Source organism: Octodon degus, unplaced genomic scaffold (assembly GCF_000260255.1).
Source record: "Octodon degus isolate 3935 unplaced genomic scaffold, OctDeg1.0 scaffold00017, whole genome shotgun sequence".
In the NCBI taxonomy this organism is placed as follows: domain Eukaryota; kingdom Metazoa; phylum Chordata; class Mammalia; order Rodentia; family Octodontidae; genus Octodon; species Octodon degus.
The window spans coordinates 613473-626622 of NW_004524593.1; the positions used below are offsets into that span (position 1 = coordinate 613473).

Here is a 13150-nt window from a genome sequence, read left to right on the forward strand (position 1 = left end):
GCTTTGTGTGGAGTGCATCGTAGGCCATGATTATTACTTTGCATAAGAAGGAACTGGGACTTTGTAGTGCTGTTATTTGTCTTGAGGTCATAGGAACAGAAGAGAGTGCGAACTGGTAACTTTCATCTGGGGATCTTTCCTTACTTTCCCTTCTTTATAAGATGCAAAGGGTGAGCTGAGATGGCAGTGCTGCAGTCAGAAATGGAAGGTTTTCATGCCTAATTATCACAAGGAGGCCCAAGTAATAGGGACGAGGGCAGGCTGGTAGGTGGATGAGGTGGAGGAATCTGATTGCCTCTATTTTCTCAGTTGTGTAGGAAGCAGATTATTAGCTGAGGGTGAAGATGGGGGAGGAGGTGTCAGAGACGAGGAGAAAGAAGGTATGAAGCAGTGATTTAAGAGAGAGAGAGAGTGAATGGAGGAGGAAAATATGGTTGGATTACAGGCAGTACCTGAGGTTACTTGGGGGCAGAGGTACAATGAGACCAATCAATGTGGTTGTTAACTGATTCATTTGTGTAAACACAAGAGGAACCACAGTGTCCTTGAGTTTAGCCAGAGTTACAGTGTTTCAGACAAGTCTGATGAAGCAGTGGAGCAGTGTGGGAGTTGAGGCTACAGGAAAGCGATGATCACAATCATGAAAGGCAGAATTTAATCTGCTTTAAGGTAGAAGAGAGTATGTGAGATGCGTGAGAATCAAGAAAATAGTGATAGGTGGCATGAGTGTACTATTAGTCTCCAGGGAGAAGAAAATTGCTGTGGCATTAGAAAATGTGAGATGGAATGGTGGAAGGCGATGGTCAGAAATCGGGATTCTTGAAGTTAAGGGTGGTTGCAGACACTGATAATCTAGGAGGTGAGGGTTGGGGATAGAACTGTCCAAGGAGAGAAGACAAGGAGTGGACTGCACTGAGTATTAAAAGGATCATTGTTTTGTTACTATTCTCATTGCTGAGACAAAATACCTGGCACTCACAAGCGAAGGGAGGAATGATTTATTTAGCTCACAGTTTGTAGAGGTTTCAATCCATAGTCAGCTGGCTCTAAGTCAGGTTAGCATGGCAGAGGGGCATCAGAGAGGAGAAATAGTTCATAGAAGGGCAGGGTAGGAAAGAGGCACCAAGTAGCAAGCAGTGGTAACAGGAGAAGTGGCAGCCTGCCTCTCTCTTTACATCTTTCAAGTTACCCACCTTTTGGGTGATCCTACCCACAGCCAGGATGGACCTTCCCATCTTCCCCTCCCAGAGCTATGCTAGGCCAATCAGTGAACTAGTTCAGTAAACATGCACACCTAATTCCACCCTTAATCCCAGCATCACACAGGCTAAGTCCAGCCACCTCTGAAATGCCCTACTTATGACTGTATCAGACATTAAGGGAGCAGCATCTAGACACAAGTTAAAGCAGTCAGCTTAGTGCGTAGTGGAGTCCCTGAAATTATGGAGAAGTACTGGAGGGGAGTAGTCCTGTCCCTGAAAGATTTACAGAGGATGAAGGCCCATTGGCATTGGCAAGACTACAGCAAGCAGGAGGTATGTCTAGAATTGTCAGGTGGCCTGAAGAACTGAGCTTCACCACGGTCACAAAGTTAACAGGTGGTGACACCAGGCTTCAGACTTAGTCTGATTCCTGAGTCTACACTGGTTTACCTACTTTAGTGGTTATTTAAAAGTATTATTTTTCTACATAAGAAATAGATTTATTTATCTAGAAGTATATGAGAGGCAATAGGCAAATATGGTGAGTGGGTAAATGCTTACATTAAAAAATTATTATAGTAAAAGACGCATCACCATTTATCCCTTTTTAAAATACTCCTGCTCGCATCATAACTTATCCCATCATTTTGGCTACTTCCTGAAGCAGTTCTGGAAGTCCTCCTTCTGGGGTGTCCTTAGTCATGCTCTCATGACAACCTCCATGTCCTGAGTCAATGTAAAAGATTTACTTTTTATGGTCATTTTCACATAAGGAAGGGCCAGACGTCACAAGGTGGCAGATCTGGTGAATAAGAGGGGTGAGGAGACACTGCAACGCTTTTTGCCAGCCTCCCTGGAGGACACTCAGGAGTCACACGTACCACATTTTAATGACAAAGACTTTGCCATCAGAGGCTTCCAGGACAGCTTCAGGGGGTGGCAAGCACAATGGGGATAAGTATGTTTGAAGTGGAGAGGAGGCTCTTGAGGAGGATTAATGACAGTGTGTCTTTTACTGTAATAACTTTGTAAGCCATAGTATATTAATAATGAATGCAGCCATATACTTAATTTTACTTTACATGAGATTTACATACTGGAAGATTTAAAAAATTGTAAAATGTGCTAATGATCATCGCAATTTACTTTTACAATGTAACATTAGAAATGCATCTGCTGTTCAGCAAACGGGAGTATGAGTTATGATGGATAAAAGCTAATACTTGTTGAGTTTATTCTCTGAGCACAAACTGTGCTAATTATACATGTATATTCATATGCTGTGAACCAAGGCATTAATGTATTTTGTGTTCATGATGGTCCTAGGTACTACGTTATCCACCAATCACTTCAACACTAGCTAAACTCACCCTGTGCCTCCATTCCTGTGTTTGTACGGATGAACGTCACTGGTGACCACACTGATTGGTCTAATTTTAAAACCTTGACCATGAACCTCAGATGGGCTCTTAGTACTGCTAGCTGATCACCATTTAACCCTCCTATGTACTGTCTGACCCCCACATTATAGTTGGAAAGACTGAGGTTACAAGATTCAAGTGCCTTACTGAGGTTAGAGAGGTAAATGACTGCTTTATCCAGGACTGAAGCCCAGGTCTAGCTACCCCTCAGCCTCAGTTACAAAACTGTCAGGTTCTTTATTGAGCAGCATCCTACATGATGGTAATGCACTAAATACTGAGGAGAAGGCAGCAGTCATGGTAACAGTCTTCATATCTGGTAAGGGAGAAATGCTAACTAGATATTTAATATACCAATACAGTTATAGGTTATATAAAGAAAGTTCAGGGTGTTATGAGAGAATATGACGAGTGAATCCATTCTGGTGTTGTGGCTCCAGGAAAGGCCTGTTTTAAGGAGTCATTTTTGAGTTAAACTTGCATGATAATATAAATTATTCAAGTAAATTGCAAGTGGTGGACGAAGGTTCTAGACAGAGAAAAATTTGCAAAGCCCCCAAGACCTTGAAATGTCCTGTAGCAACTTGGGACATCATTATTCAGCATTAGCTATATTACTTTTGATAAAGACATGGGTTTGCCAGGTAATTTAGGGATCGGTCATTCTGGGCGCTTATTTCTCCCAGAACTGGTACTGCTGGTGAGGACAGTAGCACATAATCATCTCTGCCTCCTATCATTAGGACAAATAGAGGCACGGAATAATTCAGCCAAATGCGTAGCAGAAAAAGTCATTTTATCCATTTTTCTCTTTACCCATTCTAGTGTATATCTTACACACTAAACTTTCTCCAGAAGCATTTTTAATGAACCTCTCTCTCTCTTTGTTCCACTCTTCCCTTCTTGCAAATGCATGCACCTGGCTTAGCGAAGGAACATTGCTCAAAAGCTCTCTCATTGCATATGGGCATGATACCCTGCACCCAGCTCCCAAAAATGTGGTGGACAGTGGGGCAGAAACTTTGCTTCTTGAAACTTAGCCTACTGAAGACCACAATTAGGCTTGAAAAGCTGTTCTTTCAGTTCACTGCAGAAAAATAATTTTCATTTGTAAAATGCTCCCTTTACTACTAGGTAGATGTTATGGTTGGTATAGTGTGCCAACTTGAAGTCTAGAAGCTTAACTAAGTAACTCAGCAGTTCTACTTCCTGGGGCGTAAGGGACACACCCTTACAGCTCTAGGGCATTTTTCACTGTGTCAACTTGAGAAGTTTAAAAGGTTTACCAAGTGACTCAGCAGGGGGCCAGGTTCCTCACTTTGTGAACATCCTGAGCCTGGGCAAAAGGAGAGCACAGGGGTGGTGTGAGTGCTACCCCCACCTGAGTTCAGGTAGTCTGCTTAAAATAGAAGGGAGGAAAACAAGCTTGTTCCCTCCTATTTGTGCTCTTGCTGATTTTGTTGTCTTCTGCCTTGAACTGCTGCCCCTGTGCTGCACCACCCTGCTTTGGAGCCCACTGACATGTCCACAAACTACAAGCTAAATAAACCTTTTGTCCTCAATTTGAGGCGTCAGATATTTTGTCTCAGCAACAAGATGAAAAGTAACCAAGACAGTAGAGAAATACATAAGTGCAGAAGAATTTCCTAAGCTCTAAGGGCCACCGTGACACAGAGAGAGCCCTGTGGAAGGAACACCCAGTCCCTTACCTGACAGGCTTGCTCTGTGGGGGGCTCACCCATTCAGTTGGATCTAGTTTACATAGTGAAAGAAATGCCCGAGTGTTCATGGAGGATGTCAAATAGAAAGTTAAGGCCATATCATCAATAATAAGGGGGAAAAAATCCCTGCAACTGCTCATGTGTCCTAGGGAAGAGTAGGAGGAATTTGGGGAAAGAAACTGAAATCTTAGAAATTTCCAGATCTTGAAGAAGACTGGATATACTGTGGAGATTGCCTGAGACAAGAATAGAAAATCAAGTGAAATATTACTGAGTGTTCAGCATGGTGGGCCCTTAGAAACTAGGAAATTTTTCTGAACTTATATATTTCTCTACTGTCTTGGTTACTTTTCTCTTGTTGCTGAGACAAAATACCTGATACCCCAAATTAAGACATACACCAATTTCATGTATGTCTTCCTGGCTATTGGGCTTCTACTACCATGGCTTCTTCTGTAGCGCAGATTTTCTCCACAGTATGTTGGTTTTGGTCCAACTCTTCATTAATTTTACCTCTTCCTTTCTTGTGCGTTCCCTGTGGCCTCTACAGTAACACAAATGAGACTCCTCTACACTATCATTTCGTGTGCTCTCAACACCCAACTTTCCCTGCACCCTGATGGCTCATCCTACATCCTCCAAAACTACTCAGTGTGTTGGTTTTACCTCATCTCTCTTCCCTTTCAACATTCTCTTCTCTTTGTCTGAGCCATAAGTACTTCTTCAGAAAAACTATGGATTCCCTGGAAGGCAAGAATCTCTTTATTCCAATATCCATTGGCTGACATCATAGTTCACACACTGTAGGCCTCCATAAATATTTGCTAAATAAATCAAGTAAGAATTCCCATCTCTCCCAGGCAGAACATTCCTGACTAGTGGGAAGAAAATAAGTATATTTTCCTTTATTCCTTTGCTGGTGAATTTGCAGCTCCTTGACTTCTCTTGCTGTGGCACAATATGGTGCTCTCTTTGAATTTAATATCAGTCTTGTGTAGCTAGGGCCCTGAGAGGTGATCCTTAGGTGAGAGGAGCAGAGGAGGCTGGGCTTTCCTGTATTCACCTTTCTCCACTGTTAGGGTTTGTATCTTGTTGTCCCCCGAGAGCCTCTCGCAGTCATGGGGAAGACAGCTGTGATTAATTCATGATCTAATGCTGGGATTATGGGTGTGAGAGCCACGCATGCCCTGGGGCAGATATCCTGGATGCAACATAAGGAAGGGAGAGAGGCTTGTCTCTACCCCTTCTGCTGCTGCCTGCTGGTGCTCCTACCATTTGCTCTTGCTGCTTTTGCTGTTTTCCACATGAACTGCTGCCCTCTGCCATGTGCCACTCTGCTTTGGAGCCAGGCAAGTATGGACTGAAACCTCCACCAACTGTTAGCTAAATAAACCTTTCCTCCCTTCATTTTGGATGTTGGGTATTATGCCCCAGCAATGAGTGAAAAGTACTGAGACATCTTGTCTCCAGACAATACCAATAATGCACCATCTTGAGTTAAATCCTCAGCTTGGCTTTGCATTTTCACCTTAAGGCAAGGTACTTCTTCTTCCAAAGAAATGTTGAAATTATTCTTTATTACAGGATTTATATTTGATCCAGGTAATTAGTAAGTTTAACATATTTAATAAGTGCTTGTATGGCACTTGCTAAATGCCAGGCACTGTTCGGAGCATTTTAATTACATTAACTAGTTCTGCATTGCAGCCTTGCCAAGTAGATATGACTATAGCCATCAGCTTTGTATTATAGATGGGGACAGAAGGACACAGAATGACTAGGAACTTGCCCAAGGTCACATAGGGATTGGTGACTAAACTGGAATTTGAAATGTGCAGGCTCCCTCTGGGCCCATGGTCCTCACCACTGTGCCAGTGCTTGTCAGTGTGCTCAGGGGCCAGCTGGTGCTGCATAGCTGTGCCCCTCACCTATAAATTGACTTTGTCTTCAGAAATGCCAAGAGCAGGAAGTCTCCTTGACTTCTGTTAAGCAACATATGACTGTGTTCCTCATAACTGTTTCCAAGCTCATTGATTCATTAACTGTGTCTCGAATGCAAGATTCTTTGTGTCATTTTTGCAGTTAATTGTTCACGTTCTAATCAATGCCAGGCCTAAGATTTGTCTCCACAAAATGTATTTTCAACTAACCTAGGAACCATGCCAGGAATTCACTCTAATTACACAGTATACCAATTTTGAGTGCTAGAGACGACTTGAAGGCAAAATATGTGTTTTTAAAAATTATTCAATTTATAGTAAATAAATGGGATTCGGCTCAAAAAGGAAAAAGATGAAGTTGCATGTTCTGCTTTCTGTATTGCCTTTTCTAGGTGTCTAGGATAATGTGGATTTTTTTTTTCTCATGAGCTCTAGATTTTTACAGGGTTGATATGGATTTTTTAGCTGCCTGCAAACAACCACTTAACCACTTACTGTTTAGCAAAAAAAAAAAAAAAAAAAAAAAAATCAGATTCAAACCCTACTCTGTGTGTTCACATACATTGTGTGGAACAAACATGAACATCTGGGCGGAGCTGCTACTTTGGCTCAGGAGTTACCCAGAACATAGTGTTTGGGGGCTTTCTGAAGCAGAGGGTGTTCTTAAATTGAATCCCAGAAATAAATATGAATAGTAAGCATAAAAATTGAGCATACTCATCCTAGTGTTCCTTTACATAGTTCCAATGGCCTGTCCTTCCCATTCCCATGAGGAGTTAATTGGCTAGCTGATTGGCTTAAATTGGTGCTCCTTGACTCTATCAAATCCCATGGCCTATTCTTATATCATTTTTATTACCCTTAAATGAACTTCATAAATGATAAAGTTATTTACACCAACTTTCACCAATGCAGATAATACTTTAATAGTAGCTAAAAAAGAAATAAGGAATTTATAATGATATGACTATTCAAATATGTACTTTGTAGTGGTAGAAAAAATAATAAAGTTGGCAGACATTTGAACCTAATATAGACTCATGACAATGCAACATGCAGTGTAATACAAGATACATGTATAGACTGATGTGTCTGTGCTATATTAGTGAACCAAATCGATTATACAATGTGTAATCTTCCCTCAATTTGCATAGTTGTGCACCTGAAATTTCAATTTGCATTAATACTATACAAGCAACTTTGTGTTCATATGTAAATGGAGTGAGCATCTATGCTCAGACAATTTTAAGCAGGTTTTCAATGCATAAGTAAATGAGTACTTTTCATTGTGCTCAGAACTATCCTGAGCACTGCCCTGTTTTAGCCATTCTAGCTGTAGCTTGTAAATGCTAGTAATGCCCAGGGATTATTGTTATCATACAGAGCACTGTGTCTGTCATTCAAGAACAACTCATACAGTTCCCCAAATGCCCTTTCTTGGGTGATAGCCTTTGCATTGATAACCATTAGGTCAATGCCTAATACTAACATCAGAACCCTCAAAATAATTGTGACTTCTTGTATCCTTCAGAAAAGAACAGAATATCTATGATAAAATCCTCAAGAGTTGGGTTTGTTATGAGGTCTACATTCCATGAGGACAAGGACTAAATCTATGCAGTATGTGAAATAGCTCAGTACCTCAACACAATTCCTGGGTGTCTCAGTTGCTCTTCTGTCGTTGCTGGGACCAAAACCCAACACTCAAAATGAAGGAAAGGAAAGGTTTACTTAGCTGACAGTTACTGGAGGTTTCAGTCCATACTCAGTTGGCTCCAAGGCAGGTGGGCACATGGCAGAGAGCAGCAGTTCATGGTGGCGGAACAGCAACAATGACAACAGAGTGGAAGTCTGTCTCACTGTCTCTCTTATGTTATGTTCAGGCTATCTACCCCTAGGCTGGGTGTAGCACTCACACCCATAATCCCAACAGTACTAGGACCCATAATCCCAGTGGATCATGAGTGAATCTCAAACTCTAAAAGTCCCTGCCCCATGACTGAATGAGGCTTCGGGGGGACAACTAGACACAAACCATAACACTGGGCTTTACTGCATCTTATTTGAGTAGTAAACCATTGTAGGCTTAGGATAAATGAGATAGTAAGAATATATGCACTATTTTAAAAAAATCTTTTAAAATTTTGTATTACATATAATAGGTAGATGTCTATGGGAAGACATAGTGAATAATTATGTGAATATACCACTTCTATTGTTTCTGTTTGAATGTGTGAAATTAAAATATTTGAAGACATGTGTGACCTGTCAGTGACCTAGAATCCTTAAGTCGTTTTGAGTGAGGAAAGGAAGGCTGTTGAGGACTCTGAGGTGTGGCCCTGGCCTTAAGAAATGTGCTTCATAAGCTTTTGTGAGGCAACCCTATTAGCTCTAATTTTACAAATGAGGAATTTAGGCTCAACAAAAGCAAGTAATGTGCCAGTGCCAAAGAGGTGACTCAATGACAGAATAGGGTTTGAACATAGGATTTGAACCCAGAATTGCCATGTTCCCAAAGCACTGTTTTTCCCAAGATACAGTGTTTCCCTTGTTCTTTTTTTCCTTTCTTTTTTCTTCTTTTTTAAAAAATGTATTTGGTACAGGGTCACACTATGAAGCTCAGACTCAATCCTCCTGTTTTCAGCCTCCCCCCACGCTGGGATTACAGGCATGTGCCACCACAGCTGGACTGAGTGGCTGGCTCAGCTCGTCCTGGGGGCCGGGCTGGTGCAGCACATGCTGGGGATGGAACCCCAGTCCCTACACTTGCATAAGCAGGTGGTTAGTCCACTGAGCTATCTTGCTGGCTCTCCCTTGTTTCTAAAGTAGAGCAAAACTAGGTTTCTGAAAATGTATATCTGGGGTCATTAATTATGGCCAAGTGAGATTCACCTCATTTTTATTTTTTATTTTATTTTTTTTTGTTTGCCTCCCTCTTTTTTTTAATTTTATTTTTTGAGAAACAAATATCAATGAGACAGTTTCAAAACTGACTAATAGGACAGTTTTAATAATTAATAGTCCACCTCATTTTTATATTACAAGTAATTGCCTTTGTCATGTTTTTAAATTCTCCTGTGCTAGTGGCTGCGTGATTGTTACATTGTTACACTGACCTTGTTAGTCAGATTCCAGGACTCCAGGTTGCGTGTGAACTCCTATCAGTGAACTTGTGAGGGGTCTTTGGGGCTTTACAACCTCGCAGGGCGCCTGAAATAAAGAGTGTTCATTGAGTGGAATTTAATCAACTGTTTCTCCTTTTAGGCCTTGGCCTTATACAATATTTCAGAGAGGCTTTGACCTGGTTCTGGGAGAGCAACCCTCTGATAAAATATTCAGGTAAGTGGTTGTCCAGGGACTCGCTCGTGTATGTCTTCCAGCTCACGTCCCACTTCCCTCCAAACTTCCTCTTCTAGTGGTACAATATGAAAGGAGAAGAACTTTCGGTTCTTCTGCTTACCCCGCCATCAAAAGGCTTGCCCTGGATTCCGGCCAGTGACAACGCAGTGGACTTTGGAGCCACAGCGATTCTGTCTGGGTCCTCTTCTCCTTCCTTGCCAGCTCTGTGGCCTCTGTACTTTTCTTCACCTCTCGGGGCCTCCAATTTCTGCATGTGTTAAATGAGGCTGTATTACATGCCCGGCTGGATTATTGTGAGAGATATATGAGATAATGCAGGGAAGGTCCCTGGCACAGAAACTGGCATAGAACAGGCAATTAATGCCAGTTTCTGCCTCTCTATTTTGCATTTAATTTGCACCTTTCTCAAGGAGCCTTAAGTTATTCAAAATTAATCTCTCCCACCCCTTCCTCCCCCTTTTCTAAACTCTACCTCATTATTATTTTCTTTTATCTATTACCCTCCTCATAGAGTTTGATGCTTCTAGCCCCTCCCAACTTTCTACCTGCTTATCTGGGAATACCTTATATTGGAAAAGCCAAAAAGCAATGGGAGAATTTGGGTGTCAGCCATCAACCACTGGACTTTCATAAAATTTAATTCACACCAGGTCTTATCTGGAATGCATGATTTATTCCCAAAGTAAGATCATACTGTTTATTCGTTTTGTCAGTCTGTTCTTCACTTACCCTACAATTGTTGCATATCTATGAAGCACCCAAAATTGAACTTGGTATGGCAGAGCACATCCTCTCCCAGGAGCAAGCTTTCTAGTAGAGGAAGTGACTAGCCCTGCCCAAGTGGCTGATGTCAAAGAATGACAGAAATGGTGGCACCACAGAGCAGTGAAGACTTGCTTCCTCCTCACTGCACCAATGCAGTTTTCTCACTTGCTACCACTTTTCCAAACTCCTTTCCATGCCCCACCCTGCCAGTCATGTCTGGCTTGGATACTTGCTCCTAGATTTGTCTTCTTAAGCTCACTTTCCTGTACAACTTTGGGCAGCATGAGATGGACAGGTTTGGCTTCAGCTGTGTTTTCCTGAGGCATGCTCTGAGCTAGAGTGCAGATTTACAGAACTACTTTCTTATAGGGCATCTCCTTGGCTTTTTCTCTCCTGAGTATCTCTTCTAGGACAGGTTGGGTCACTTAATGGCATTGGCCCAAGGCTGCTTTTGAGATTTTGTGCTGCTAGATTCTTTGACTGTGTTGGTTACTTAAACTTCCTAACAGTGATTTATCATTTGGCTGATTTTCTTTTCTTTTCTTTTGTTTTCTTTTCCTTTCTTTCTCTTTTTTTCTTTCTTTCTTTCTTTCTTTCTTTCTTTCTTTCTTTCTTTCTTTCTTTCTCTTTCTTTTTCCTACTGCTACTCTTCCAGGAATTTGAAGCATTATAAAGATATGGAAATGGAGAACCATAGGGAAGTTTGTTGATTAACATGGATGAGCTACCTGTTCCCTAAAAGTCAGAAGAAAATATAAAAATCAAGACTTTTAGTGACATTACTATACTCTGGTTTCTCTTCAGATCGTATAAATCTTCTTTTTTTTAGTTATTCATTTTTATTTTTTTCCATAATTTTATTGAGAAACAAATAGCAATGAGACAGTTTCAAATCAAATTGGTAGGATAGTTTCAATAATTAACACATTGCATACATTCTTCCTAGTGGTTAATTGCTGTACAAGATGCAGACATGAGATCCTATTTACAAACACCGTTTAGAACAAATCACTATTCATCAAGAGAATGTAACTATATATCTATCCTAGCCACTTTGAATACACAGATACAAAATGGACATTCATCTGTATCCCCTTTTTTTGTTAAGTTCTGTTATTTGAATATTATAGGTGTATAAACTCAGCAAAATATTCTAAAAGAGTCCAGTAGCCCATCATAGTATTGGGTCTTCCACTTGACTGGCAATGTCAGAAATTGTTGACCTGAGTCCCCTACAGCTCAACATAGCAGCATGGCTTTGCTTCTTATATTTCATTTTTATACTTTTCTTCTGGATGGCAGATCATATAAATCTTCTAAATGACATTACTATTAAAGCAAAGCTTGCGCAAACACTGTTTCCATTCCCACCAGCACCATTTTATTTTCAAATGTATTGGTTGCCATTTGCTTGTGATACCCAAGCACTATAGATGGGATCAGTTTTGTGGCTTCATCCACAAAGTCAACTATCTTAACAGCCATGGAGTCAATCAGTAAGTGATTATAAATTTTGTCCATAACATACATAGTTTTTTTTTTCAAATGAAAGCAGTGAGTGATAGGTACTTACTTTAGGCATTAGGAGCTTTGTCAAGTCCACTCTAAGATCTGAGTCAGTCATCTACCAGTCCCAGTATTTGCTCTCTAGAAAAGTGAATGAAGTGGTCAGTGGCTGTAATTGGCTACTTACTCGCTACTGCACTCATTCATGATTTAATATCCTGATGAATTCCAAACCATTGCACGTGTCTTTGGTCTACAGAGTAAAGGTTAAATTTTTATATTCAAAGCTCTCCACTACTGAATGCCAACATACAGCCCCTTTAAATAAGCTGCTCCTCCATGGGTCTTCCATTCTTCACCAGTTCTGTTTTCTAACTGACCCACTGCCCCCAATAACTCAACTATCCCTTGCTCTGAACCTTTGCTCATACCCTTTCTTTTTAGAAGGGATGCATTTTTCCCTCATTAAGTAAGTATCACCCATTAGGAGCTATGGATCATTACATTCATGGCCCATAACAAGTCTCTAAAGCCTGCCATCTTTTGAGTATACCCTCTTCTCAAGCACTGCTTTTGAAATGGTGTTGATATTATCAAGTGACTATGAGTCCCTGACTGTGCAAGATTATAGTCTTATCCAGGAAGTAGACAATATCCCTGACCCTCCACAAAAGTTCCCATTATACTTTCAAGGAATCAGTGATTGTACCAAGTACACACCAATTAGTACAAAAGCTTTTGGAGGTGCGGCCCGGAAACAAATGCTTTTTAAAAGCACCACAGTGATTTTAATCTATAGCCAGGATTGAGAAATATTGCTCAAGGTCTCTCAAATTTCTTGCACCGGTCCATATTAAATCCCTCCCTCCGAATTTCTATGATAAATTGATAATACTTATTTCTCAATTACTTTATTTTACATTGGTTTTTAAATTGTCTATATGTCTCTCAATTAAAAGAGGTGATGTTTTCCATGGCTTGAAATATTTGGTATATGTAACATAATTTTGAACACACGAGGCTTTTAGTAGCTATCTGTAGATGTAATAGATCTCTGTAGATGTATATATTTTCTAAGGATTTGAAATCATGCTAGAAAAAGACCCTGAGGCCCAACTCAAACTTGGCATTTCATAATGCCAACTAACCTGAGTGATCTGTAATCCTCATCTAGACTTATTTAGAGGATTCAAAAGGACCTTGACCCTCCCAACTGAGTCTTCTGACCATACCCC

The 13150-nt window shown here is 40.7% G+C and overlaps 1 protein-coding gene across 2 annotated transcripts in view; it reads left to right on the forward strand.

The window, feature by feature from the left end:
* Astn1 (astrotactin 1) overlaps positions 1-13150 on the forward strand; it is a 310603-nt gene that overhangs the window by 195229 nt on the left and 102224 nt on the right. For both annotated transcript variants that reach the window (XM_004626776.2, XM_023710344.1), the window contains exon 9: positions 9549-9623. In XM_004626776.2, the coding sequence (XP_004626833.1) occupies positions 9549-9623 (75 nt within the window). The remainder of the gene's footprint in view (positions 1-9548; positions 9624-13150) is intronic.